We start from the raw sequence: 27109 nt of genomic DNA on the forward strand, positions 1-27109 counted from the left end.
AATAGTTTCATTATTAATACAGAAATCTTGACACATGGTGAATGCAAAGTATAAAAATTTCATTATCATTCATATAAGTATTGCCAAATCGTATTAATTTTTATCAGCCCTGGTTCACATTTTGACCCTACATATTACGATAAAATGTAATTTACTTACTTACCAGGCCGTTCTAAATAAACTGACCAACCTTATAACAGATAGAGATTTAATTTAAATTTTGACTCTACTACATGTCAAACGTCCCCCGTATTTTTTGGTTACACATTTTAATAATCTAGTAAAATAAACATCTTTCAGTAATTCGTCTTCGTGGCCTAAACTCACTCGAAAAACATGTTTTCACTTACCCGCCACTCGTTAATTAATTGCCGCAGAAATTCTTTGAGGAAGTGGTTTTCCAGTCAGAGGGGTGAAGTAACCCCCTTGTACGATTTTCACGTACAAAACGGGGGGAAAATCGTTAATTTCGGAGGGTTTCTGTTACCAGTACAGTATAGTGACTTGTCCATAGTGCAATCCCATTTGTTCACCAGGAAAAATGCTAGTATTTTTGATGTGTCCCACATGCTACAAACTGAAATTCGCGGTAAATCAACTAGGAACTCAAACGAGTAAAATTTAAGGGTGGTTCTTTGTAGGTAAAAAGTGTATTGATTATTTTGAAAAACTCTGTACAGCCGATATCCAAGGATTGGCTGAAAATTCGGGTACTTTAACAGTTTTTACTAACGAAAATGGAGGAATTTTGGATGATCTAATAGTAACCAAGGTAAACGAGGAGTTTCTGTATGTAGTCTCCAACGCTGCGATGAAAAAACAGGATCAACAAATAATGTTAAAAGGCTTGGTAATGAAAAATATGTCCTAAAAACTCATTTCCCTTTACAATTTTTTCAGGATAAATACGAGGGTAAATCAGGGATTACAATACAATTTTTAGAACCTAGGAACAGAGCACTACTGGCCTTGCAAGGCCCTAAAGCTGTTACAACCTTACAAAAACTGACAGACGCTGATTTGTCCCAGTTGTATTTCATGACCACTGTGTCCAGTAATATTGGTGAAGTACAGAATTGTAGGATAACACGGTGCGGTTACACTGGGGAAGACGGTTTCGAATTGTCCATCCCCGCTAACAATGCTGAATTGGTTGTTAAGGAACTTTTAGGTAGTGAGGATGTTAAGCTTGCAGGTTTAGGAGCCAGGGACTCTTTAAGGTTTTGTCGTAGTGCAATTTTTTTGAATTTTATTTAATAAGTTTTTCATTATTAAAGGCTTGAAGCTGGTTTGTGCCTATACGGCAGTGATATTAACTCGAAAACCACTCCAGTTGAAGCAGGTTTAACCTGGTTAGTTGCTAAACGACGTAGGGAGCAACAGAATTTCCCTGGAGCTGTAAACATCCTGAAACAAATCACGGAAGGATCGAAAGTGAAACGGGTGGGACTGACTGCAAATTCAGGTCCCCCAGCACGACACGGTGCTCAAATTCTTTCCGAAGACGGTCAACTTTTAGGAGAAGTGACGTCAGGCTGTCCCTCCCCCAGCTTGGGTGTAAACATAGCCATGGGCTATGTTTCCACTGATTTCAGTAAAGCGGACACTAAAGTGGGATTGAAAATCAGGGACAAAGAGTACAAAGGTTTGGTCACTAGAATGCCTTTCGTTAAAGCCAAATACTTTAATAAACCAAAAGTGAGCAAATAGATTATGTTATGTTTTATTGTTTATTTAAGTGCAATCAGTTATTTGATACAAGAAAAAAATTCGAAACTAATGAACCAACTAAAACACAAAGTCATATGTTATACATATAATTTATTTCATATTTTTATTGTATATTCGAAAGATGAGTTGGTATAGTAATATTATATAGGTATTGAAATTTCAAAATTACACATAAAAAACCAGTGATGAGAAGAGAAAAACCATTAAAATTAATGACCTAGAAAGTTGGCAATAAACTTGACATGTCAGTCTGTCAAAGTGGTTGCTTGACCAACTGCTGCATGTTGTAGTTTCCATACCTGTATTCAAGGTGTCCCAAAATTATTTAATTAATTATTAAAAGATGTAACACCATAATTACTTTATAATTTTAACGAATCTAAAGTTAGTATACAGGTTTTACTAACTTTGGGACACCCTCTGTATATGCTAACATAAAGGAACAATTAAAATGATTAACAGAATAACCTCTCTACTGTAAAACTTAGAAAAAAATATCACAAAGTAATCTCCAATAAATGATACAGTAGCTTATACAGTAACTGTAAAGTGTCAAGACACTTTTTTACCTAACAGACACTTTATAACCTGTCTAGACACCTTTCAGTCAATTTTAGTATGCAAAAACGTGTTTAGACAGTGTCTTAACTGCTTAGAAACGCCGCCAAGTGTCTAAATTGATTTGATAACGTCTAGACATGTCGTCAACTGTCTGATTTGATTGAAAAGTGTATAGACACCATTTTAAAGTGTAAAAAATAACTGTAAAGTGTCTAAGACACCTTTTTACTTAACAGACACTTTACAGTTATCTTTAGTATGCGAAAACGTGTTTAGACAGTGTCTCAATTGTTTAGAAACACTGTCAAGTGTCTAAGTTCAAATGAAGCTATCTTAGACACTATTTTCAAGTTGCCAAAAATTTGATAGAAACTTTTAATTAATAATCATTTAACCAAGTGAAATATGCAATAATGAATATTGTAATAACTCTACCATTAACACAATAATAAAGTGAATACCAATAATTTAAAAACTATACATTACATAAAATATTTCAGACCTCTGTATAACGCACCTACTTCCAATAAGTAAATTATAATAATTTTCACCATCAAAAGCACCATTTAAGTATGTATCATATTAGATATTTGGCATATTATCTTATTTAGTTAACATTAATATATTAAATGTGCGAAATGAAAAAATATTGCACCAGTAAAAGCACCTTGAATAAAAAGTAACCACTAAAAGTGTGCCAAAGCACCAAAAAATATAGAAATTGTTGGTTATTAAGTAGATTTCTTTTGAAAATCAGTTGGCTTAAGTTAAACATTTAGTTAATCTCTTCAGTTAAGGTCATTTCATCTTCCGGTAAGGGATTTCGTTTGTACGAAGTGTCGGTGACCAAATACAACACCAAAAGCCCGTAAACAAGAATGACAACACCAATAAAATTGAAAACGAAAGCCTCCGAAATAAACTTGGCATACGACGAGCCCCTGAAATTAAATTTATAATATTTAAACCACCTGAAAGATTAACACACTTACAAAGTCCATATTGCCTTCTCAGTGAGGCCAGTTAGGCAGCTGACAATTCCCATAATGAACGCCCCAAGTCCGACTAAAACGTGGATGGGCATTAAAGATTTGCGTATCGACGGTGCTAAGCCTGGATACAGGAACGTTAAAAAGCCGGACAAAAACTGCAAAGTACGGAAATTAACGACACGTGTAAACAATAAAGTTTTACCATACTTGAATTGAAAAAATTATGACAGTGATTAGACCAATCCAAGAATGGAGCGTGTACAGATTAGCTTTGGGTGGATTGGCTAAATTGTGCGAATCAAAGACCGCTTGCAAGCCAATCACCGCGTAGATGAAAGCCAACAAGTGAATAATTCCATGGATAATTTTGAGTTTCTTTTTTTGTACGTTGCGTCCGGTCCGGTAGATTAATATAGCTGCAGAAACAATAAAGTTCATCTAAAATCACCAGAAGGTTTGCTTAATAGTAAACTACTTAAATCAGTCAATGTAATTATGTGCCCATGGCCTATACAAGTCTGAGAAGTCATATTATTGACTTCACAGGCCTGTTAGTAGTAGTTGTAAAAAAAAGGAACTATGAACTGTCAAATGACGTCACATTCGCTCAACTCCCTCCATGTAGTGTCAACTGTCAGGTGAAAGATTCTAACACAGTGGGTATAGTTTGTGATTGGTCAAAAAAAGCAGCTTTCAGGTTACTGAACCAATCACAAACCACAAACAGCTGCACATATATTTTTTTCCCCCAGTTTTATACTGACTGTACTGTCATTGATTGATATTGATTAAACTGATTTGGAATTTTTGTACTCACCTTGAGAGTATAAGAACACCATTCCAAGAATCATGCATAGTGGATGCCAATTGAATTGCTTGTCCACATCAGCATGCCATGCAAAACCTCCGCGATAATGTAGAATCCAAAACAACACTAGCAGTAACAAACCGGCACCCAGGGACGTTGTAAAAGTATAGATTGTGTTGTACATTTTGGTTTTTTGGTGTTCGGCTTGGGCCTCCATTATTCTAAAAGTTACATTACTGACTGCACATTCACATAAATAATGTAAATCAAACAATCTGTCTTTTTTATCTTTACATTAAACAAACCCAGCCTGAACTTTAACACTAGAAGATTAAAGTGTTTTGTTAAAAATATGTGAGTAAATATCTTGCAGGGAGTAATGAAAAAAATACCTTTCTCTGGTGCCAGCTGTTGAATTGTTTTGTTCACGCTCGTGCTGTGAAAGTAATGACTCTGAACTCATTTACCGCTGTTTGTGGAGCAACAAGTCAACCAAAGAAAATCAATAGTTTAGCTCCCACTTTTATCCCCCAACTTCCAGCAAATATCAAGGGCAAAGAAATTGATTGTCCACGCCGCATATAGCTTCGAAATGTGCTTGTCTAATGGTTTATTGTTTATCAGTCGTTTGTTAATAGACTCAAGGTTTTTTTGTATGTATTTTTAGTTTCTTTCTTGTAATAATCATAAATGTTAAAATTGTAAACATAACAAAACAAAAATCTAACCTCTAAAAATGTGACACTTTGATCGTCAGTAAAAACAAAAGGAACGTACATCACGTGGTTTTCTGAACAGTTCTGGTATAGCAATCACGTGCTTCTAATTTGACAATTAAAATATTTTAAAAAAAACAAGTTTGAGGTTAGAACACATTTGTCATGTTTTGTTTGTTTATTGTAACTTAAAACTTTTATTTCCCTTTTTTAATAATTTTTTATATAAAAAAATGAACGCTCTAGGTTTGAGTACTATTCTTCGAATGGGGTGCCTTTGTACCAGTGAAGTGATAAACATTAATGGTATTAGATACAATGTTAAAGATTTGTTAGGTGAAGGGTAAGTACCATATTTTCCCTTGTTTCACTTTGGTCGGCTAACATTTCAGTTAGTGACTGCGTCCCTTTATCTTTTTAGAGGTTTTTCATGTGTGGAATTAATCCAACATCCACAAACCCAGGAGAAGTATGCCCTAAAAAGAATTAAATGTCACAGTGCCGAAGATGAAAGAATTGCCCTAAGTGAAATAAATTATTGCAAAAAACTCCGGCACCCTAATATTATAGAATTAATTGGTAAATTCCACTAGCTGCTACAAACTTTAGGCTTAAGATAAATGTTTGCAGATTCTTGCATTAAAGGTTCAGCAGATACAGTGGTTCAGTCAACCTCAGAGGCCTTCCTAGTACTACCCTACTACCCAAGAGGTACTTTACACGATTATTTGACTGTAAAATCTTTCACCAAAGCCTATTTGCCAGTGGGCGATCTGTTAAGGTTGCTGTTAAGCCCTCCAATAATTTTGTCATTTAAAAAACTAAAATGGCATTTTTAGAATATTTTGTGGAATTTGCGATGCTGTTAAATACTTGCACAACTTTACTCCGGAGCCGTTGGCACATCGCGATTTAAAAACGGGCAATATTTGCCTGAATGATTCCTTAGATCCAGTTTTAATGGACTTTGGGTCTTGCGCCCCCGCCAAAGTGCAAATATGCGGGACGCAAGATGCGCAAAAGTTACAGGACATCGCTGCAGAACGGTGCTCAATGACTTACAGGGCCCCTGAATTGTTTCACGTTGAAAGTTACTGCGTCATTGACCAAAGAACTGATATTTGGGTGAGTGAACCTTATTAAGTAAGTGAAGAAGTTAGGAATGATGATTGCCAATTTGCAGAGTTTGGGTTGTGTTTTGTATGCTTTGATGTACTTTAAATCGCCTTTTGATGCGGTTTACGAACGGGGGGACTCAGTTAATTTGGCTGTGATTTCTGGAAATGTATTTTTTCCAGAAGAAACTCCTTTTGAACAGGTTTGTTTGTCTTTTATTAAATTTGTTACAAAATAGCAATTTACCAGTATAAAATGTATAGGCAGTTAACTTATTTTTGCATTTACTGTTTTTTTCAGGAATTACATGAATTGGTGTTGTTTATGCTGAAAGTAAATCCAGCCGAACGTCCTTTCATTGATGATGTTATAGATAAATTTATTGTATATAACCGGAAGACGACTGATAGTGTTTTAAGTGTTCGCGCCTAATACTGCTAAGATTAAAAAAATGTCATGTTTTATATTGTACACTAGTTATTTTAAGGGGATATTAAAGACATTTTTAGAAACGTGAGTTTACAAAAAAACCTGAGACCGTTACCATGTCAAAGTTACTCAATTTGCCTATCGGAACACTTGAAAATTAGAAAACACCTGCACGATTTTAAGATTAAAAAACAACGTTGCCAAGTGGATATGACTCGGAAACTGTGATTTTTGTAATTTCGAAATTCTTGAAATGCTTTTTTCCTACAATACAATCTCGGTGGCTATCTGCTTTCATTACAAAGTTGTTAATTAATGATCAGATTTTAATTCAATACAGATTGTTGACACTACAAGATTTACCGACTTATCAATACAACGATAACGACTGTTTTAAAAGTGTTAAACTAAAATTTTGTTCATTCATTCGATACCATCAATCCGAATCGGTAAAACTGACAGTGTGCTAAAATGAATTTTACTTTGATGCAACTTATTTTACTGGGAGTTTTGGAATCTCTAGGTAAGTTTGTATTCAAGTTATTTGTAAAAATATAATTTAAAATTGACTAGAAAGAAAATGAAAACCATTCCAAGTCAAAATTTATTATATGCTTTTTCCTATGAGAAGCAAAATGAATGACTTTCTCAAAATGCAAATTAATTCTAGTCTAGAGTTTTTTTAGACAAACTAAACAAATTAGATAGTATTTCTGGTCTAGTTTTATAAGTACCTAATCACACCAAACACCTGTGTCAACAAACACTCGGAAATGAGTAATTTACGTCAAGTGTTCAAATGAATAAGGAAAAGGTTACTACACATTTTGATAATAATCGAGTTGTTCGTTGTAGTTTTGCCCGTTCTGGCCTTAAATGAAAAATGTACAGAAAGCGCGGACTGTAGAGCCGTCGAAAAAACTGTTTGCCTCAACAATGTGTGTAGTTGTGAGGAACCGCTGTGGTACTATTTGAGCGAGCAGCAAAAATGCGTCAAACGTAAGTTTTTTCTTGTTTGTTTTAACTGAAAAAGTGTTAACTGTAATATCGTAGTTGCCACTGAATTTGGTGGAATCTGTTTTGAAGACAAACAATGCACAGAGTTTCTGGGAAGTGATTCGGAATGTGGAAATATCACAAACACTTGTTCGTGCAGTGAAGGATTTAGGTAAAGTTTGTAAGTGGAAAAGTGGAGGGTTTCTACCAAAAAAAAAAACACTTTTTTAGGTGGTACAAAGGAAAGTGTCAAAAATACGCGAGCAAAGGTGATAGCTGCACTGAGGCAGATTTGATTTGTCTGGATCCTGCCACGCCTCTTTCTCTGACCTGCAGTAAATCAGGAATTTGTGAGTGTAGCGATGGTTACTACGATAGAGGACACGACTGTAGATTAAAATCTCATGCAAATGAAGGTAAAAAATAATGTGACTCATGCTGTACATACATTAATTTATACAGAATAAGTTGAGGTTATTTATTGAGGTACGAAAGTAGTAGTCGTAGTGTGTGCTGAGATTTGCGCAAAAACCTAACTACTGTCAGTTCTTTTTCTTGACCAAACACAAAAATGCAACCAAAAGTTTAGTATTCAAATTTACTTACGTTTAGCGTCTGTTTGTTGTGTTCTGACACTCTAAATCTGCTCTGCAAACTTCTATCAAGGATTTTTCTTATAGAATGTGCCATAACCAAAGACTGTTTTCCTACATGCGACGAGTATGAAGTACCTGACAAATTCAGTCACTGTGAGTTGGGCGTATGCATCGAAGACAACAGTTCTCACACATTCAATGACAGTTCTAACGAGTGTGATCCACTGTATAAACCAATCACTACATACTACTTAAATAGCGTTACCAATAACTGTCCTGACTTGGCGTTGACCGAGTTTACCCAGCAACAATGCCAAAATTGTTCTCGAACGGTGTTTTTCGAAAATTCTACTTGCGTATGCGCCCCCGGTTATTTTTTGCTCAACGAGCAGTGCGTGGCCGAGTTGGGGGTTCTGGATACCACCAGAAGTTACGTCAATGACTCGGACTGTCCCATTAAGCCTGGAAAAGTGGTGGATGGGATGTGTTACTGCAAAGACTACTGGTTCCAAAGCGACACCAATAGAGAGTGCAAAAAAAGTACGTTTAACCGGTTGAACCAAAAACTTGAAATTAAAAATATTGTTTTTAGCAACGTTGCAGTTTACAATGAACTGTATGGATAATGATTGGTGCAAAGCTTTAGGCAGTTACGCCTATTGCAACGCCACCGATCATTGCGAATGTGTAAGTCAAGCCGTTCTGAACGAGACCACATTTTATTGTGATTTACGAAACGACTCAGATTTGAGTCAAATCTGTCTATCAGACGCTGATTGCCCACTCTACGAAACCTGTCAGAATCAGAACTGTCAATGTACCGAAGGGTTTTTCAGACCCAATGACACAGCTTTGTGTTTACCCAGTAAGTGCTATATTTCGTCTTGGTTTAGTCACAAATTGATGATTCACAGAAATTGGATCGTCTTGCGAGGTGCGCGATTGTAGCCATATCGAAAACGCCATGTGCTCCAGCAACGAAATTTGCGCCTGTCAAAGTGACAAATACGTAACCAACGATTACAACTGTTTCGAAAGTGAGTACTTTTTCCGAACAATCTTTTTATAAAATACTTGTCAAATATCCGACAATAACTTAACCGAGTTTGACTTGTAGCTGTAAATTTACATGACGAATGCCTAATCAACTTGCAATGTAAACTGGTCCCAAACTCAGATTGTTTAACTGCGGACAATTCAACAATGAACTGCTTATGCTCCGATGGATTTTTAGAACTTAACGGCACCTGTTATGCTCGCAAAGGTTTGTAATCTTTACATTTTCTCTGGTATAACATTTAAACTGAATCCGTTAATGCAGAATATGGATCTTTGTGCTCAACTCAAACAGATTGCACTAGAATACTGGGGGACACTTTTGTGTGCAGAAATATGCTGTGTCAGTGCCCTATAGGCCAGTCTCTTAAAGAAAATCAGTGCGTTTCTAGTTCAGCCCCAAGTTGGAGTATAAGTTTATGGTTATTTATGTTTTTAAGTGTTAGTAGTCAGTTTATAAGGTGAATGATCTACTAGATAAGTTTAAATAGAATTGAAAAGTTACTTTTATTGGTAACCGATTGACTGTGATCTTGAGTTAGCTCTGTACTTTGTCGTTTAAGTTAGATTTAGTTATTTATTACGTTGCAAACAACTTTAGGGCTTTTTATACAGTAAAAACAGGAAATAAAGTACGTCTACCGTTTTTATTTAATCTTGTTATACAAAGTTCATTCCACAGACTAAAAAAAAAATTGGGAACTACAGTTTAAATTTAAAAAAAAATCTGTAAAAATATACCTGTTAAAACAGTACACTGTTATCATTAACATACACACAAATTTAAAGACGTTAAATATAAATTGTATAATATAATAATTAACAAGTTTATTGCTCGTTGAATAAGATCGTTTTATAAATAAGTATTATAAAAAGGCATGTGAGATAATTAGATGGGCTACACATTAATTATTTTGCCTCTAAAACCGATAAAAAACTAAGTTTGGCACTATTGCACTACTAAACAGTTTAAAGCTGTCTGAATTTGTTTTTCAGAAGAAAAAGTCACATCTGTAAAAAGCTTACAAAAATACCTATCAGAATCATATGATTATCATTGTTTTTGGCGAAAGGCAAGTCTAAAATCACTTTTCGAAAGACAAAAGGGGTGAACGAGTGAATGCATTGGCACAATATTGGGTGCTAAAAGGTGCCCCTCTTTTGCTATCGATTAAATTCCTCAAAATTCTTTTTTTTTTTAATTTAACAACCCGGCATTCTGTTGTAAATTCTTTTACTAGGCCCGACTAGAACAGACAAAAAGCCGCAATTTTTAGTTCCTACTTTCTATGTATCTACAAAAAAATTGCAATTGTAAAACTCTTTCTATAAAGTGTACTAAACTTTTTTAAATAAACGTGACAACTAAATATTTTCTACTTATTCAAATTTAGAAACTTTTTTTTTCCACACAGTAACTGGTTTAAGGGCAATACAACAACACCCTGTATAAAAGGCACATTTATGTTTTTAAACTGGCTGTCTCAAGCCAAGTTTACTCCAGTACATTACATATTTTCTCAGGTCAACATTGCTTGCAGTAAACAGTTCAAATTTAGTTATGACTTTTGAGAATTTAGTAGTTTGGCAACACTGTTGTTTACTTACATTGTAGTTTACATCTCTTAAACAGTGTGTCTTTTATGTTTTTAACTACAAAGCTGTTTTTATATTCGTTTTGACTTTGCGTTAAGCTAGTAAATTCGTTTCGTTAAAATACAAACAATTAGTAAATTTGTTCCACCTACCTATCATTAAATATTAAAAAAAAAAGACGAGACGAGAAGTTAACATAAACAACATTATTTTTTAAATAAATACGAAACGATTAATGATCCTACATGTGCAGTATTTGCGTAAATCACAGCATTGTTAGTAGTTTCTGATTGGTCAAGCAGCCAGCTGAAAGCTGCTTTTTTTTGACCAATCACAAACTAGCTACTGTGCTGAGGTTTACGCAAATGCCACACACGTGGACATAACCGACATGAACACAAAGTGTAAAATAATCACCCGGTCCGAGTGTGAGTTTTTTACGTAAAAACCTTCAGTTAAGTAGAAAACGACTTATAAGCCGTATTCTACTTACAAGTTTCAAAAAAGTCTACCTTGTAATAAATTAGGCATAGGCGTACCAGGGTTGTCTGCGCACCCATCGTAGCTTGCCGTGGGTCTGGGCATGGATCTTAACGCTCGCCCCTTCGGCTGCCCTTACTGTTTCTTTGACACTCTGCATCAGGTTTTGGGCGTTGCCTTCTAGCATTTCGGTAGCCTCGCGGTCTTCCTCAGAACCTAATTTAAGAATTTCAATTGAATTTCAGTTCTAAAATGTGACTTCATTACATACGAATGATAGTTCTTTTTTAAGACACGCAAATATTGTATACTGGAAGCTAAAAATAAAACTGTACATACCTTTAACTAATCCCCATTCGTGTTAATATTTAGAGGGAAAAAAAGCAATAAAAAATAAGTGTTACTGCGTGATTAATATCTTGAAAAAGCACCCAAAACTTTCGGGGTTTTAAACAGTGAAAAGTGCAACAATCAACACTGTGTTGACACTCAAGCGGTACCACTCACCTTGGGAACCCAACATGGTGGCCTTGACCGTGCTCAAAATTTTCAACTGGGTGGCGATAGTCGGAATCCTCTCGCACACCTGCAGCAAATTCGTTCTAATTCGTTTGTCCGTGCATTCTCTGGCTAGTTGTTTGGCTATCCTGGTTACGTCAGCGCTGGCATCTGCAATGGCCTTTGCGGTGGCGATCAGTTCTCGTTTTGATCCTAGAAATTCGGTCATTCTGTGAGTCAATGGGATGAGAGTAGTTCAAATAAACCGTCACCTTTGTCATCGTTGTGTACCAGTTCGGAGAGTCGAGCCATTAATTTGGCCATTCGTTGGGCGGCGGCGATCAGTTCGTTGTCTTTGGCGGACCATTGACGCACTTCTCTGTGTAAATTATGGGCGGCAACCTACACCAACACAATTTAGCGTAAAAGTACGTTTTCTGATTTTAAGGTTAATTAAAAGTGGACAATACTAACCATAATTGGTTGACTGGCATTCGGAGCAGTTTTGAACACTTCATCCTCATCGTCAGTTTCTGGAGGTGGAGGAGGACGTATTGGGGCACCTTCGTACGGTAGAGGAGGCCTTGGAGGTGCATGTTCTTTATTACGGTAAAGAATATATTAGTAATTAATATCCTCACGGTTTTTTTGAAATCGTTGCACGCCACTGAGAAATACGTTAAGTTTAACACTGTGTCAATAAAGGCAATTTTACCATATCGACGTTTTGTAGATACAGTGGCGTACAAGTTTTAAAGTTACTCTGTAAAATGTTGAAATTTCCATAATAATGCGATGAATGGACAACACTAAAACAGGAAGTGAAAAAACACACACATACCATCCTCTAGAATATACTCAGGTATGAAACTGTAATATCCTAAAGATGGCGTGAAAGAAAGAAATTTTTTTAGTACTGGATAGGTTAGACATAATATACGAATAAAAAAAAAGCGTTTTCAAGCAACCGATACAACATAAACGTGCAGTTAAGTGGTTGAAAGCTGTTTTTTCCTTGCGTAAAATAGCCTGGAGGACTTGTGGGAAATGAATGACGTGAATGTCTACCCTGACTTAAAAGTAGAGAAAGTGGATTACCTGACAGAGGTGAGTTATAAGAAGGCGCTAGTTGTTGCAAAAGCAGATCAGAATTCTCCCCTAAAATATATACAAATAAGCTACGATCCGGTATCTTCACACAGTTGGGCAGAAATGTTTGTTTATTTTATATATGAGTAAAGTACCTCTAGCCCATTTAGGCAAAGGGCTAACGGGCCGGTCGTAGTGTGAAGGACTGTAACGACCCCCGTAAAATTCGATTCCAGGCGTTGGCGTTTCTCTTAGCGGTGCTCCAACTACAATTGGTTATTTTCAAAAAACTGGCAAATAGTTGCTTTTGTTTTGGTCAAAGTGGTCATTTATAGAATTAATTCTAAAAGTTTATGGTTGTAAAGCAACTATTTCTCAACTAGTTAAAGGTGAGGCCCAGGTATGTTATAAAGAGTGAACAAAACTGTGTAGTCTGCTGTCATTTTTAGCGGTAAACCACACTGCTAGGAGTAATTTAAAGTGGTATTTAGTTATAGTAATTTGTCTGATAATTTTACAGTTTTAGGGACAAAATCAGTGTGTCATGTTAAATCTGACTGACTGTACTAACAAGTCTTTTTAATTAATAACCAGACATGTAACTAAAGAATAAATGCGACTAGAGAAAAAGCATTACACCATTGATTTGTTAAAAAAGGATGAAATGAAAAATTCTCCCCATTTTGGCAAAACTAGTTTCGACTAAAAAATATTTCATCTCAACCTTTTATAACATAATAATAAAGTAGTAAAGCAAAACCCAATACCTTTTTCTACAAAGTAGTTATTTGGCGCGCGTTCTGAAAAAATATTACAAAACCAGCATTACTAAAAAAAAAAAAAAATCTACCACATCGGTTACTACTACGTTTTTAAGTAAGTTAGGCGTAAGCGACAGGTTGATTGGTTAACAAAACACTTACCGATATGCAGGTTGTTTATATCTGGTAGCGGAGGAAGTTCCGGACTGACTTGAACCGCGTTCCGTACTTGTCCCACTGCGTTTAACAACTAAAAATCCATTTTTGTCAGACTGGATTAGTTTGAACCTGGTTTCAGTGAACTTACGGCTTTATTGGATTCTCTCCATCTCGATACGGCGTTGTGATCGGCCGGATTGACGGCCACATGTTTGGCGTCCTGAACCATTGGTGGAACGGCTACGAAAGAACAGTTTAAGTCAATATTTAGTATGCTATCGTACCTAAGTACCTCCTTGTAAACCATCAGAAGCTCTAGTTAATGCGTCAATGAAATTAGGATCTTCAGAGTTGTCGCATTCCTGTTTGGCCACCAAAAGAACGCGATTGGCCAGACGAGCAATGGCGGAAGTGTTGTCGACCATTTTTTGCGGTTGACGATTTTTAATAGCTTCCTCGCATAAAAAGGTGTGTTTCTTCATTTGTTCCTCTGCAATTCCAACTTTGAAACACCGGTTAAATCACTTTGAAGTGACTTACCTGAAGCTTTAATGAAATCTGCGGAATCTGTGGCTTCGTCGCACAAATTCCTCATTTTGGTTACGGTGTCCGCATATTGTTGTCTGAGATTTTCGAAATGGTCATCTGCCACCTTGCTAGTGGGATAGTTCATGCGGATACTGCCTGCCGAAATCAGTTGCGGAGTTAAACTCTCCACTTGATTGGCCACGCTACTTAAGGCTTCCGCTAGTTTCTTGTTCCCGCCGCTACCTCCTGAAATTCAATAAAAAAATCTGTATTTGTCAGAAGATTAGCAGTGCTAAGACTTACCAGCGGCCACCATTCGAGCGGTTTTGACCGCCCTATTGCTAAAGTTCTGCAAATTGGACGCTTTATCCGAGAAATTCTGGTCCCTGTTTGGGGTGCCCTCCGGGGCCAAAACCGCCTCCGTGAATTGTTTCAAAGGAGTCACGATATCGATAAAGTCCTCGACTACACGATTAGTCACTGCTTGTTGGATTTTTTCTTTTAGTTCGTGCAGCTTTTGAGACAACCTATGATATTAGTGTGTTTAATATTTTAATACATCTGGTGCTAGTCTGTAGTTAAATGGTTGCACAACTAAAAACCTATTCAAAAGGGATACAAGTTGGACAAAAATACATATTTTCACTGACAGAGGTGCAAACCAAAGTAGTGTTTACTGTTCTCGCGGACTGAGTTTACCCGTGCGTCATCCCCCTGTGATTTAGAAGTAGACATGCATTATTGACTTCATCCTTGTCTATTGTTCACTTCAGAAAAGGTAAATATCTAAGTGAATGTCTTCCAAAAAAACATTTACTGATTAGCGCTTCTATTTCAGTCATTGTCAGTTTGACAACCATCGAAATTTATTTCATTTGTTTACTATTAATTCTTTTCCGTTTCTTTGTGTTGTTAATCATTTATAAAGTTTTCTATTTACCACACCACCACAGTTCTTTTAAGAGCTATTGTTTCTACGCTTTTAACATTCTGTAAGTACTTTCATAATATTATTATTAATATTTTTTTTATGTCGGCTGTCACGATCTAACCAAAATTGACACAATTACTAACCTGTTTTGAAAAAAAAGTGGGAGTGTCTATTATGATTTTTATTTAGCCATTTGGTTTTTCCTAAATTCGGAATTACTTACTATTACAGTATTTTTTTAGAAAATGCCTGGAAAAATTCTCTACAGACCAGCCCAGCAGTTAATTCTTAACCTTTGTGAATATTTTGAATTGGAAAAAACTAATGGAGGACTTTTAGAAGCTTCAGATCATCTGTTCAGGAAGAAAATAAGAAATTTTAAGACCTTACATATTCTTACTGATGTATTTTTTGATACTAGAAGGTTGCAGCTGCTTTGAAAATTTCCCGCAAAACTATTCGATTCAGGAAAAGCAAGCAAGTAATCTTATGATTTCCTCACCTAGAAAACCTAAATCGAGACGTTATCGACGGGTCAAGACCACTGATTTATCTGAAAGCATTAAAATGGATGTTTGAAATACATTATATGATATGTACAACGATAGTATGTTAATAATAGTAAAATATATCTACTTTTGTAAAAAACATCTATTAACATTTCATTGTTTCCAGAGACTGAGATTTTTGGATTGCATTATAGATTTTTCATAAAAATTTCTTCAAACATATTAATAATAAAGTCATAGAAAAAATAAAATAAGCGTCTAAAATGTTTTCCAGCGGGTTTAAAATAAAATTAGTGGATTGCAACCTGAAAATGAGATATGAGATACTACAGCATCACTCAGAATGTCTTATAATTTTTAATTTGTTGTATTTATTTTAGAGAAACATGTAACCATCCAGAACCTAAATCAAGAGCTTAAAGTTAAAGAAATACTACATATTGGTGATACATCACTGCGAATTTTGATAAATAAATTAGGTTTCAAATTTAGACGGAATTCTATGATCCAAACGGAGACTTCTCATAAATAAAAAATGTTATTTTGGTCAAGATATTTTTGATTTGCTTTGGTATAAGGTTGTTTTAGTGCAAATTTGCAGCCAAAGATCTCTACTTTCTGACTGACAATATACGCAAAATTTTAAACGTGACGAAGCTTTAGACAGGTTTGTTGACGAAAACTTGATTTGATTCATATGATTATAAATGACGTAGCCTTCGTGACGCACGGGTAAACTCACTCCGCGACAACAGTACCTTACTACCGCGTTACAATTCTTTGCTAGAAGAAAAATGCATTATATTACTTTTGCTAAGGTGAAAGAAAACAGAAAAAAGTAAAAAACACTCACTTTCTTGCTATTTCTTGGGCTTGAGGGCTATTTCCTTTGCCTTGCGCGCACAAATCCGCCAACTGTCTACTCAACGAGTCAACTTCGTCACAAAGTTGCAATATTTCAGCTTTTTGCACTCCGGGAAGGCCATCAGCCACCTTAAATCAAGTGTTAGATGTTGTTGTTTGGAGGTTTTAGAAGGATTACCTTACGACCTTCCTCTACTATAGCATTTATGGCACGACGTCCCAAACCTTTGTCATCCTGACCAGGATTGGACAGCCATTTTCGGGCTTGCTCCAATCTATATCTCACAAATATGAGAACAGTGGTTTTAATGGTTTTAAATGCAAACTTACCGTCCTTGAACTGTATGAGCAGTTTGCTGGAGTCCGGCTTTATCGACATTAACGATGGCGCTGTTTACGGCTTGCTGTAATTCACTCAACTTCTCTCTGATTCCTGAAGTAAGTCACATGTTTGTTGTATTTGAAATAAGTTCGTAATAATTAATATAGCTAGCTTACCTCTTGCCAATGATTCTGCTTGCGGGGTAGCCCCTTTACCGTCTTGCCTAAGCTCGCAGAGAGCATCTGTCATAGTTGTCAAGTCGGAGCAAAGTTTATTAATAGCGTAAGCGTCTTGAGGGAGACATCTAAACAATACCATAATCTAGAGTACTGAAAAGTATAGAATACTAAATTAAATACCTTTCTGCCACCCTTCTAGCGTCATCGATAATTTGTCTTAAAGACTTTTCTCCCACTCCTCCTCTTACAGCATTAGGGTCCTAAAAAAAAACTTGTAAAAAATCCAAGAAAACATGGACAATCAGCATTACCATCAACCAATCATGGGCAGCGTTCAATTTATTCTGAATGGCGTTTTGTAGCTTTTTCAATACTGTTAAATTGTCCAACTCGCTTTGTTCCTCATCATAACTAGTCAGTTGCAGTACCCTACACATAAATCGAATGCAACACTTAATGGGAAAGGTAATAATTTCGAATGTTACCTAATAATTTCGTTAATTTCATCGGTCATGCGTTTGGCTAGGTAGTTTCGATTTTCCGCAGCTTCCTCGGCCCCTTTGCCCTCTTGGGACACAATATGAATGTAAATTTTCATGGAACAGATTAATATTGGTGCAAGGGTTTTTATTTGGTCCAAACATCGTACTAAAATTTCTGAATGAACCTGAAAAATAGTTTATTTACCTCTTAAGTTTATTAATTTTTTTTTTTGTAATATAGTATTATTTTTCACTCTAAACTTGAGTAAGTTTGTCTTGTACTTTATATAACCCACCCTGTATAAACAGATTTTATGAGTAAATACTGCAAGTGGCTAAGCTTATAATCAATGTCAGTTGTGTCGACCAAAAAGAAAATTCAACGTGCCGACCGTAAAAGGCCAGGAAATACGTTCAAGCCACTGTAATGAGTAACAACCTCCTAATCAATTTCTCAGATGTGAACAGTGTTTAATGTAAAACCCTACAATAAAGAAAAACATGCAGTACATCTTTATAAATAGCCTTTAAAATTACCGGAATAACAACAGAGGCACATAAAATTTAACAACTCGCTCATAATTTCCTAGAAGCTAAAAATATTTTCTACAAACCTGGTGAGTCAGTTCCTTCTCCCTGGCGCTGACTTCACGAGAAACCCTACTTAAACAAGGACTTAAATCTCTCAGGAACTGAACTAGTTCGTCTAGAGTTTCGATGACTTCGGCCACTGCCAAATAATCCAATACCCGATGGCATTCCCGGATTATTTTCCTCACTTCCGATTCGTCAAAGCATAGTAAAAGGGCTGAAGTTGCCTAAAATGTGACTTTACTGTACTTACATGCACTTGAAGTAAAAGCAACCAAATACCTGTAAAATCCCTCCACTGCCTTCGATAAGTAATTTTCTAGCTGGAGCCGAACAAGGATCGGCTTTCAGTCTGGAACTGGCCTCTTCCAACAACCTGGAGGATTTCTCCACCCTGACCAAAGCGCTGGGCATATCTTGGCGTAGTATTGGATCATCCGAACTGTTGATTGTTTCCTTGCCAACCTTAACCAAGTTGGAGACCGCGGTACTAACTGTACGCACAGGTTGCTCCAGATCTGGCATGGGGATGCCATCTTCGGCATCTTCGTGAAGGATCACTAATTTGGAGACCTACAGATTAAATATTGATGTAAAGTTTGTGTAGGTGGATAACACCTGCCAGATCATAAACTGAATCAGACTTTGGGCAGTTTGCCAGTTGGGAAACTACAATAAATATACGTTTACACGACCGGGTGTAATCATTTTGTCTGATTAAACATGCCGTATGGCCTAACATTGGCTTTAAATCCATTAATAAATATGGTTGGTCATTTAAAATTTCTGTTTAAATACTTGAAATAACACTATAATTTCTCTTACCCAGTTGCAGATGGGAATCTGTGATATAAATTTAGACTTGGCGTCTTAAAGCATGGCCATTATGGAAATAAGCAAAACGTCTATTTTTTTTGCATTAAATAATTAACCAAATAGTCATTAGAAAGGTAGAGGATTTATTCAAAAGTTATTAGAAAAATACACACTAAAAATAGGTATATTGCTGCCAATAGAATCAATTACACTTAATGAAGCAGAAATTCAAATTCAGCATGGAATATACTGATAATTGATGATTTTTGTGGGCCAAATTGACATCAGTTTTTAAGAACACTTCCCATTTAAATATGTCCAATTTGGCCCACCCTGTACATGAAATTATCATTTTAAATCAGTAGTTAAATTAGTGTAACTTTCCTAGAAACATAGGAAAGAACAGAACTTCTACCAAGAATACAAGAGATCCCAAGACAAATCACACAATATAATATGTATAATCCTTTGGTATAATCAATACAATACCTAATTATTTAATTATCACAAAACTTAATAATCCTGAAGCTTGAACTGTTGACTTTGATACATATTTTATAACTTTATGGAAGGTTTTACAGCTTCGTAATGTTTAGTGTTTTCCAAGATAAAATGCAATAACATTATAGATAAAGCTGCATCAAGAAGGCAGCATGCCTTTTTAATTTAAAATGTGTGATTAAGATTAATTGAAATATGTGACTGAAGATGGCGCATCACTTAGTGGAGGTTTGGCAATGTAGAGTTCTCCCAGTTCCTGTTGTTCAAATTTCAAATGTAAACAAACTCAATTTTACTTAAAAATATGTTTAAGTTCTAAACCCATATCATACAAGAGTAAATTACAAATCGGTGTGCCACAAATTATTAATATGCAAATTGCTTATGATACAGTAAAATAAGGTGCGAAAATGGAACCAATACTGACGTATTTCCGTAGGCAGTAACCTGTTACGTTAAACTACTTGTGTGGCACATTATAATGAAATTCCGTAGGTTGGATTTTTTAATAAAATTATCCCAGCAAAATTATAATATTATGTAAATGATTCGAAAAACTTATGAATGAACCAAATTGTGTGTCATACATAACCTTATTTGGAAATGTCAAAACTTAAGCACAAACAGCTGATTAGTTGATGTTCCTGGAATGTGGATGCGGTCAAGTTCCAGTTGGGAGAAACAATAGCGGTAGCGGAATTGTACATCAGTCCAATTAACAAACGGCCTCGTTTAAATTGACTTGTTTTATTTATTTCCATGTTTTATAAATAGCTTGGGTTTTAAATAGGCTAATTAGGCGTGAAGAAAGTTTTTTATATTATTATTTTAAAAGATGACCAACGCCTACTTGATTTTTATTACCAAATTGTTAAGGATAGGATGAACTTTTCTGTGTCGATACTGAACGTAGGTCGATAATTTCCACGGAAGTTAACGACTCTAGCCAATCAATTTTTGTCAAATTTTTAAATATGATGACTAACAATTTATTTTTAAAATTAATTGATAAACAAATCAAGTTACCTGTTGTGCAACGGGCTCCAAAATAGATTCGATGGTTTTTGTGTGAAATACGGGCATTTCGGCTACGACACCGACAACACTTTAATAAAACACGTCCAAGTACACTAGTCACTGAAATTGCCGGAAAAAAATCGCGACACACTCCCCAGAGAACTTTCAAGGGGACATTTACAACCGATTAGTAAACACAAGAAACTGAAAAGTCTAAAAATAGCGCACGCCAAAGATTTTAACCTCCTTCTCGTACATCTTATCTCCCACACCTTTTAGACCGACCGGACTTTCATCAAGTTTCGACGTACCTCCAAGAACAACCACTGATAGAGTTAACGGGACAGAAAGAGATGCCTAGATTGTACACACAATCGGTAAATAAAGAGAAACGAATCGATGGGTTTTTGACAGGAGTAGTTTTTCGAGAAGTATATTAGCGCGCACTTGTGCTGGAAAAAGACGGATATATAATCGAGTAGGTGGGTACCATTAGAAGGAAATTCGCGGTTATAGTAAAAAATTCTTGGTTTGCAAAGTGCGTTTCACGCAGTATAATTCATTTTATTCTTGTTTAAAGAAATAAAGAATTTTTGTAGCCTCGGAGTCATTATCAGTCACGTGATATCCGTCAAAATCTCCGGATATAAATAAAAAATATCTGAATTTTGAAATACAGTTTGTTTTGATGACAAGTTTTATTTTTCTAATACAGACTGTGTACTGTCTGTATTACTGTGACATTTTCTCGTCTTCATAGGCAAAGCAGTTTAACATAAAATTCAATGAATAATATATTCGTGTAATACAATTTGCCTCCAAAATCTGGAACGGTACAAGAGATTTGTCAACTAAGTAAAATTTAAACAAGCTCTTAAAACCAACCACGCGTAAATCCTACCGTTTTCAAGTCACACAATTTTTTGAAAGCAATAAAAAATAACATTTACTTACAGTTTCTGAAACACTTGAAGCCACCGTATTTGCTATATCCCGTAATCTTCAGTTCACTTTCACGGTAACTTATCTGGCGTGGAAAACACCAAATACAGGGTGACACAAAAACCACCTATAAATTGTAAGTATTTACTAATTTTGTATAAAAGGAAAAAATAAATAAAAGCCTAAAGACTACTCTGGACTATCACAAGTCCTCATAGTCGTTATCGAGACCGAAATCCAGCACTTCGTCAGCTGTCAAAAATCGCACGTCACTTTGACTGTCGCCCTGGCCCGAGGTGGTAATTCTCCTACCCCTCAATCGCATCAATTTGACTTTAGTCCAAACCAACCCCACGCCGAATCCCAACAAGACTACTGTGCATACTGTTGCTATGACAATGAGCACTAAAGTCGAATGGGACGTGTCTTTTTGGACTTGTATGAAGTCGGTTTTGAACTCGCCTACTTTATCAGCTTCGTGCGTTTTTAACGGATAATCTTTTTGTCCTGCTAATTTTTCTACAATTTCCTCCTTTTCCTGCACGTCGTCGAAATGGCTGTTGATGTCGTTGCTCTCTTCTTCTGAAGGTAGGGCAGGCATGGCCACGTCGTCCTCCTCTACAGCTTTATTTGGTACAATTTGAGGGTTTTTCGGTTTGACAAAGGTTATTTTTGATGCCGGAGTTGGTGGTAGCAATTTGCGTACAATTTTAGGCGTGGTGGTGGGTTTCAGTATTTTCAAAGTTGGTCGTGGCGGAGCCAGAGTTGATGTTAGTGCGGTAACATTTAAACCAATTGCACCGTTACCTTGAATGACAGTCGTAGTTTCAATTAGGCTGGAATCATCGTCAGGTACGGTAGTCCAATCAGTTGACAAGGTTTCTGGAACAAGTCAAAGTAAGAACTTTCTGCAAGCAAAAAATAACTGTAAGACGTACGAGTGAAGCAAAACTCGATAAAATCTGGGCAACATCTACTGTTATTGTAGCAAAAATCGTCACAATCGCAAGCCAAAACTTGAACGCTTTCGTTACCAAACGCTTTTTTCCCACAACGATTTTCGCAACTTTCCACTGTTTTCATAACTTCAGACACTGAAGGAATTACTTCCCTACAAATTTCCAAAGTTGAACATCAACATGTTAAGTACAAGCGACACTTACGTGGTAGAATAGACCAGATCGTCGTAACTACAATTAGGAATGAGTTTAATGTCGTCCACTGCTAAATCACCCACGTAACCATTACCGCGCAGCCCTTCCATTATAATCTACCAAACAACAGATAAAGAAAGAATAGCACGTTATTAAGCAATATTTACCTGAAATCCTTCGTTGATCAACCCCAAATCCAGCAAAGCGCGATACCAAACGTCACCTTGATTTCCACTTTCGGTAAAAACCATTTCCTTTGGAATCAAAGGCCAGGGATCAGATATTTTTTTAGATAAGTCCGTAAAGTACCTACAAGTAAAACTAGAGTTAAATAAACAGGGTGGTTCATGTAGAACATTTTATTTACCAGTGTTTTTACCGTACATGTGATACCAAAATTCCAGACACACGTGACCGTCCATCTTGGGGAAAATGGGAGAAATTAATCTAGCGGTGTCGTTTACTTGTCTCGAGGATGCCTCAACGTACATATAATGTCCTGTAAAAGGTTCCTTTAAATATGGTTGTCTTACAAACAATAATCATTTGGCAAACTTTATTTTACGTCTGAGTATCTTGGTTAGTACCACAGAGGTATGTTTTTACTAAATGACTACTTAATGCAGCGCCGTAGCGTCAATGGTTCCTTGGGTTCCATAAATACAAACCGGGACCGCTAACATAGGAGATTCAAATAGGACCTTTGAATGTTTTGTAATATAATTACATGAATTTTATTTACGTTTTTGTTTTATATATTTTTACTTATTTTTATGCTTCTTTGTAATGCTTTTAGAAAAATAATGTTATCTTATAAGAACCTTGAAGTGTACATGTGTATTCTTGTAAGGAGGGAAGAGAGTTATTAAGACAGGTCTTTAGAATGTGACAGAAACCTGCCATTAACAGCTTCTTCTGTCACATTCTATCAACACTGAACTTGAGAATTCCGTTCTCTTATTAAGGTCCTGGAAAGGACTCACCAACTTGCTTATTTCAAATAGAACACCCTGAATTGTTTTCTCTTCTTAAGGTTCAAATAGTGTTCAATAACGTGACCATATTTATGATCGAAAATGTTTGTAAAGGTCACGTGATCATTTTTATGACAAATTTCTGTAGGTCACGTGACTGTTTTCAATGTCAAAATAGCATCATTAAGGTCACGTTACCATTTTTACGCTTAAAAGGAAGCCTAAAAAAGGTCAAGTAACTATTTTCAAGCGTCGAATAGAATCTTGAAGGTCACGTGTCATTTCTTAAGCAGGTTTTACACCAAAAGTTTTACTTCAAAGAAATTGGACACATTTATTTGATCAAATTTTATGCATCAAATAAATTCATGAATTTCTTGAAGCATAATGTGATTTCGTTTTACACCTATCAAACTTTTATGTCAAAGCTGTCAATGAAAACAGTTTGGCCAACCAAGAAGATTATTCCTACTTTGTTTTCTTATTTTTCTGGTTTTTTGAATATTTTGAAATCTCATAATCGCCTTGAATACTGTATTTATGTATTGAATTCTGCAGCTTCAACTGAATACTAATAGTCAGTCTCTGATTTTAACCTCACTTTACTTTTCGTTTTATCTGTTGGCAGTTGGCATTACGCAAAACGGCAAGTTTGATCAAATAAGTTGGATGAAAATAGAACCTGTCCTATTTGGTGAAAAATTTGAAGTAAAATTATTTGAAGGTAAATTTGACATAAAATTTTGTTCTACACTGGTAAAATTTGTCCTTGAAGCAGCTTCATGAATAAATTCATGAATTTCTTTGACATCAAAGCGCGGTGTAAAACCTGCTTTAAAGTTAAAATTCAAAATAGCTATCTTGCAGTCACGTGACCATTTTTACGACTAAGGACCGGTACTTTCGCCTCCGGATGAATTTATTGCTGAATTTCTATAGAAATGACAGAATTGAGTTCACGATTTCCATAGAAATTATCCTTAGAATAAAGTTATTCTGAACTGAAAGTACTCTGGCCCTAAAAGAATTTCTATGAATCACGTGACGGTTTTCAATGTCAAAATAGCATGTTTAAGGATATTGTATCATTTTCACGATGAAAAGGACCAAAAAAGGTCACGTGATTGTTTTCAACTAACAAAATCATCATTTACGAAGGTTACATGACTATTTGTCATGTAACGTGACTTTTTTAACGTTAAAATAGCTACCTTGCAGTCACGAAGAAGATCAAAGTGTTTTTCTAAAGGTCACGTGACCATCTGTACGAAGAAAATTCTTCTTAACAAAGAAGCCAGGCCCGTCATTATGAGTCTACGGGCCTGACTTTGATGAACAAAAGTATGCAATTTTTAAACAATATTCCTAATTCTTTATTTAATTTTTTTTCAGTTTTATAGTGAGCATTTTCAAAAAAAAAAAAACCACCTAGTTTACCACGTTTGTGAAGTAAACGTAGTCGTTGAGCCAGTGTCACAAGCTCAAAACTTTATAACTAAAACAGTTAGGCAAGGCTGCTACTTTTAAATAGTTAATTATCGCCGCATTTGTTTTCACGCTCCATGAAGCATATACAAGTGTCCTACAGCAACCAATAATAGTTTTCAATTGCCAGAAGCCTCTAAATACTATTGAGAACGTCCTATAAAATGCCAGAAGCCTCTAAAAGTGGCTTGAACCTTCCTAGAACGGTTTTAAACTGCCTGAAGCTCCTAATTAGTATTGAGAACGTTCTGAAAAGTGCCAGAGGCTTCTGTAAGTGTCTTGAACCTTCCAAGAATGGCTTTAGACTTCCAGAAACCTTTAAGTACTATTGGGAACATCCTATAAAGTGCCAGAAGTGTCTACAAGTGTTTTAAAGCTTCCTAGAACAGTTTAAAACTGTCTTAAACCTCTAATTAGGCTTTTGGGAGCTTCTAGATAAATTAAATAGTATTTTGTATGGCCAGAAGCTTCTACAAGTCATTTTTAGTAGCCAGAAGCCTTTAAAACTTTCTTAAACTTGTCAAGACAGTTTTTCAAGTGCCAGATGCCTCTAGAAGCCATTTCGTAAGGCCAGAAGCTTCTACAAGTCATTTTTAGTTGCCACAAGCTTTTAATACTTTCTTAAGCTTTCTTTTCCCAGGGTGCGTATTCTTGAAATGAGGGAAGGGAATTATCAATAGAAAGACCTGTAGAATGTGACAGGAACCCGCCATTGTCAGCTTCTTCTGTCACATTCTATCAACACTTCTCTTGAGAATTCCATTCCCGGCTTTCAAGAATAGGCCCCCAGAGCAAAAGTGACGTCAAAATGCTGTAATTTGGCAAAAGTACAAGTTTACCAACTGTCTGATTGTCTGAAATTACGTCATCCTGATGTCACATTTGTTCTGCTCGTGAATGCGGCCTCACCTAAAAGCAAAATTAGCTTACCATCTGAACCATTCCCTTTGGTGTGATCAAAACTCGGTCCTGTAGACATCGAATAACCCGTGGGCGTTTTGTGACTTTCCCTAGACCAATCCATGTCGTGATTCAAATCGTGCGTCCAATGACAAAGATCGGCGTCTTCAAAGTCGCAAAACAGTTTCGGCTGCGTGTTTGACGCTAATAAAATCGTAATTTCTCAGTCAACTATACAATTTGGGAGTTGTTGTGATCGTTACTTACCTATACAGGAAGGTTTATGATTGTCCCAATTAAAACCGTCGCAAAAAATGGCGGGCGGACCGTTTAGTTTGTAGCCGCGCTGACAGTAAAAATTCAGCACCCCACCGTTGTGAGTGGGTAAAACTACCCCGTTATTAAGGCTAATATCTTTTTTCGGACACGTGCCCCCTACAAAAAAAGTTATGGTGTTTTATATCTACCAGAACAGTGCTGTAATGTGTGTATAATTTGCGTGAATCTCAGTACAGTGGGAGGTTTGTGATTGGTCAAATAAGCAGCTTGCTGCTTTTTTACTATCCACTGCGCTGAGATTTACGTAAATTCTGCACATGTAGACTTGCCAGCAAAATTCAAAAATAACGGACTTACGGACACATTTTGGTATAGGCACATTCCATAAACCGTTTACACAAGTCGCTGTCCTGGTACCAGTTAACTGATAATCATCCCGGCAAGTGAATTTAAGCATTCTCCCTCGTTGCTTGGATCGGACCCTTCCGAACTTTAATGACGGGGTTCGGCATGCTAGCAGTCCTTTGTATTAATTTTAGGCTGTAAAATGATAAGAGTACTTACTGTAAAATCCTTCGGAACTATCGGCTAAAAGTAGGAATAACAAAACCGTACAACACTCAAATGAAAACTTCATTTTACCGGTTTTTATGAAAGATTAGTGCAGAAAACACATTTTTGCATCTAATTAACACCACAAAATCATATTCTAAACTAAGGTCAAAAAGGATTTTCCAGCCCGTATCTCTGGTAACGGATGCTCGGTACAACGCTAGAAAGGAAGATAAGCCTCTGGAGAAGTAGGAAGTTATTATCTGCATAAAAATATTTTCGGTTTGCTATCGTCTCTTTTCATTGTCAAATGAGTTTTAGAGTTGTTGATAAAAATGAACCGTACGATTTGCATTTTGTGCCGTTGATGTTAGTATACTGATAAAGCATGAAGTTTGTATTGTTTTACTTTTGCCAACTATCTCGCAAATTGCTAAATTTGTCTTCTTGTGATGTGATGAATATGTGTGTTTAGGAAATTAACACTATCAAATTTTTC

The 27109-nt window shown here is 36.1% G+C and overlaps 6 protein-coding genes and 1 long non-coding RNA gene across 9 annotated transcripts; 4 read left to right on the forward strand and 3 right to left on the reverse strand.

Annotated features, from left to right (window-relative positions):
- The first annotated feature begins 300 nt into the window (after positions 1-300).
- On the forward strand, positions 301-1711 carry LOC145726680 (uncharacterized). The gene is made up of 4 exons (XM_081975892.1): positions 301-589; positions 642-850; positions 901-1220; positions 1278-1711. The coding sequence occupies exons 1-4, from the start codon at positions 337-339 to the stop codon at positions 1708-1710; spliced, it is 1215 nt and encodes a 404-aa protein (XP_081832018.1). The 5' UTR covers positions 301-336; the 3' UTR covers position 1711.
- A 90-nt stretch (positions 1712-1801) lies between these two features.
- On the reverse strand, positions 1802-8089 carry LOC145726684 (putative transmembrane ascorbate-dependent reductase CYB561 homolog). 2 transcript variants are annotated; one of them, XM_081975898.1, is made up of 5 exons: positions 7956-8089; positions 4102-4313; positions 3492-3700; positions 3285-3439; positions 1802-3233 (listed from the first exon to the last, which is right to left on the reverse strand). In XM_081975898.1, exons 2-5 carry the CDS (start codon positions 4307-4309, stop codon positions 3068-3070), a joined length of 738 nt encoding a protein of 245 aa, XP_081832024.1. In that variant the 5' UTR covers positions 4310-4313; positions 7956-8089; the 3' UTR covers positions 1802-3067. The 2 variants fall into 2 exon arrangements, with proteins under 2 accessions (XP_081832024.1, XP_081832023.1); XM_081975897.1 differs by lacking the exon at positions 7956-8089 and adding an exon at positions 4485-4811.
- Positions 4955-6436, forward strand: LOC145726683 (serine/threonine-protein kinase 16). Of its 2 annotated transcripts, none has more exons than XM_081975895.1 (6): positions 4955-5151; positions 5230-5387; positions 5439-5595; positions 5648-5933; positions 5992-6126; positions 6225-6436. In XM_081975895.1, exons 1-6 carry the CDS (start codon positions 5042-5044, stop codon positions 6354-6356), a joined length of 978 nt encoding a protein of 325 aa, XP_081832021.1. In that variant the 5' UTR covers positions 4955-5041; the 3' UTR covers positions 6357-6436. The 2 variants fall into 2 exon arrangements, with proteins under 2 accessions (XP_081832021.1, XP_081832022.1); XM_081975896.1 differs by having other exon boundaries at positions 4958-5151; positions 5439-5589.
- On the forward strand, positions 6719-9647 carry LOC145726679 (prion-like-(Q/N-rich) domain-bearing protein 25). The gene is made up of 9 exons (XM_081975891.1): positions 6719-6876; positions 7209-7352; positions 7407-7521; positions 7581-7765; positions 8030-8485; positions 8538-8810; positions 8860-8982; positions 9063-9209; positions 9267-9647. The coding sequence occupies exons 1-9, from the start codon at positions 6825-6827 to the stop codon at positions 9464-9466; spliced, it is 1695 nt and encodes a 564-aa protein (XP_081832017.1). The 5' UTR covers positions 6719-6824; the 3' UTR covers positions 9467-9647.
- On the reverse strand, positions 9630-20534 carry Vinc (vinculin). The gene is made up of 22 exons (XM_081975884.1): positions 20334-20534; positions 18273-18563; positions 18014-18217; positions 17403-17584; positions 17229-17346; positions 17098-17177; positions 16915-17042; positions 16747-16849; positions 16595-16691; positions 16406-16545; positions 14416-14639; positions 14125-14358; positions 13877-14074; positions 13733-13824; positions 13588-13675; positions 13432-13464; positions 12820-12930; positions 12674-12733; positions 12050-12174; positions 11848-11977; positions 11585-11788; positions 9630-11293 (listed from the first exon to the last, which is right to left on the reverse strand). Exons 1-22 carry the CDS (start codon positions 20388-20390, stop codon positions 11121-11123), a joined length of 3072 nt encoding a protein of 1023 aa, XP_081832010.1. The 5' UTR covers positions 20391-20534; the 3' UTR covers positions 9630-11120.
- A 134-nt stretch (positions 20535-20668) lies between these two features.
- Positions 20669-21463, forward strand: LOC145726692 (uncharacterized). Its single transcript, XR_014177641.1, has 2 exons — positions 20669-20806; positions 21281-21463. It is a non-coding gene; the product is annotated as an uncharacterized LOC145726692 (long non-coding RNA).
- Positions 21397-27073, reverse strand: LOC145726677 (uncharacterized). Its single transcript, XM_081975889.1, is given in 10 exon segments — positions 21397-22148; positions 22205-22377; positions 22430-22536; positions 22588-22712; positions 22715-22729; positions 22788-22919; positions 25810-25983; positions 26047-26214; positions 26416-26571; positions 26623-27073. Coding segments are annotated over 10 exon segments (1803 nt in total). The 5' UTR covers positions 26696-27073; the 3' UTR covers positions 21397-21468.
- Between the last annotated feature and the right edge of the window lie 36 nt (positions 27074-27109).

The sequence above is a fragment of the Ips typographus genome, linkage group LG3, assembly GCF_016097725.1.
Source record: "Ips typographus isolate SLU linkage group LG3, UJ_Ityp_2.0, whole genome shotgun sequence".
Taxonomy (NCBI): Eukaryota; Metazoa; Arthropoda; class Insecta; order Coleoptera; family Curculionidae; genus Ips; species Ips typographus.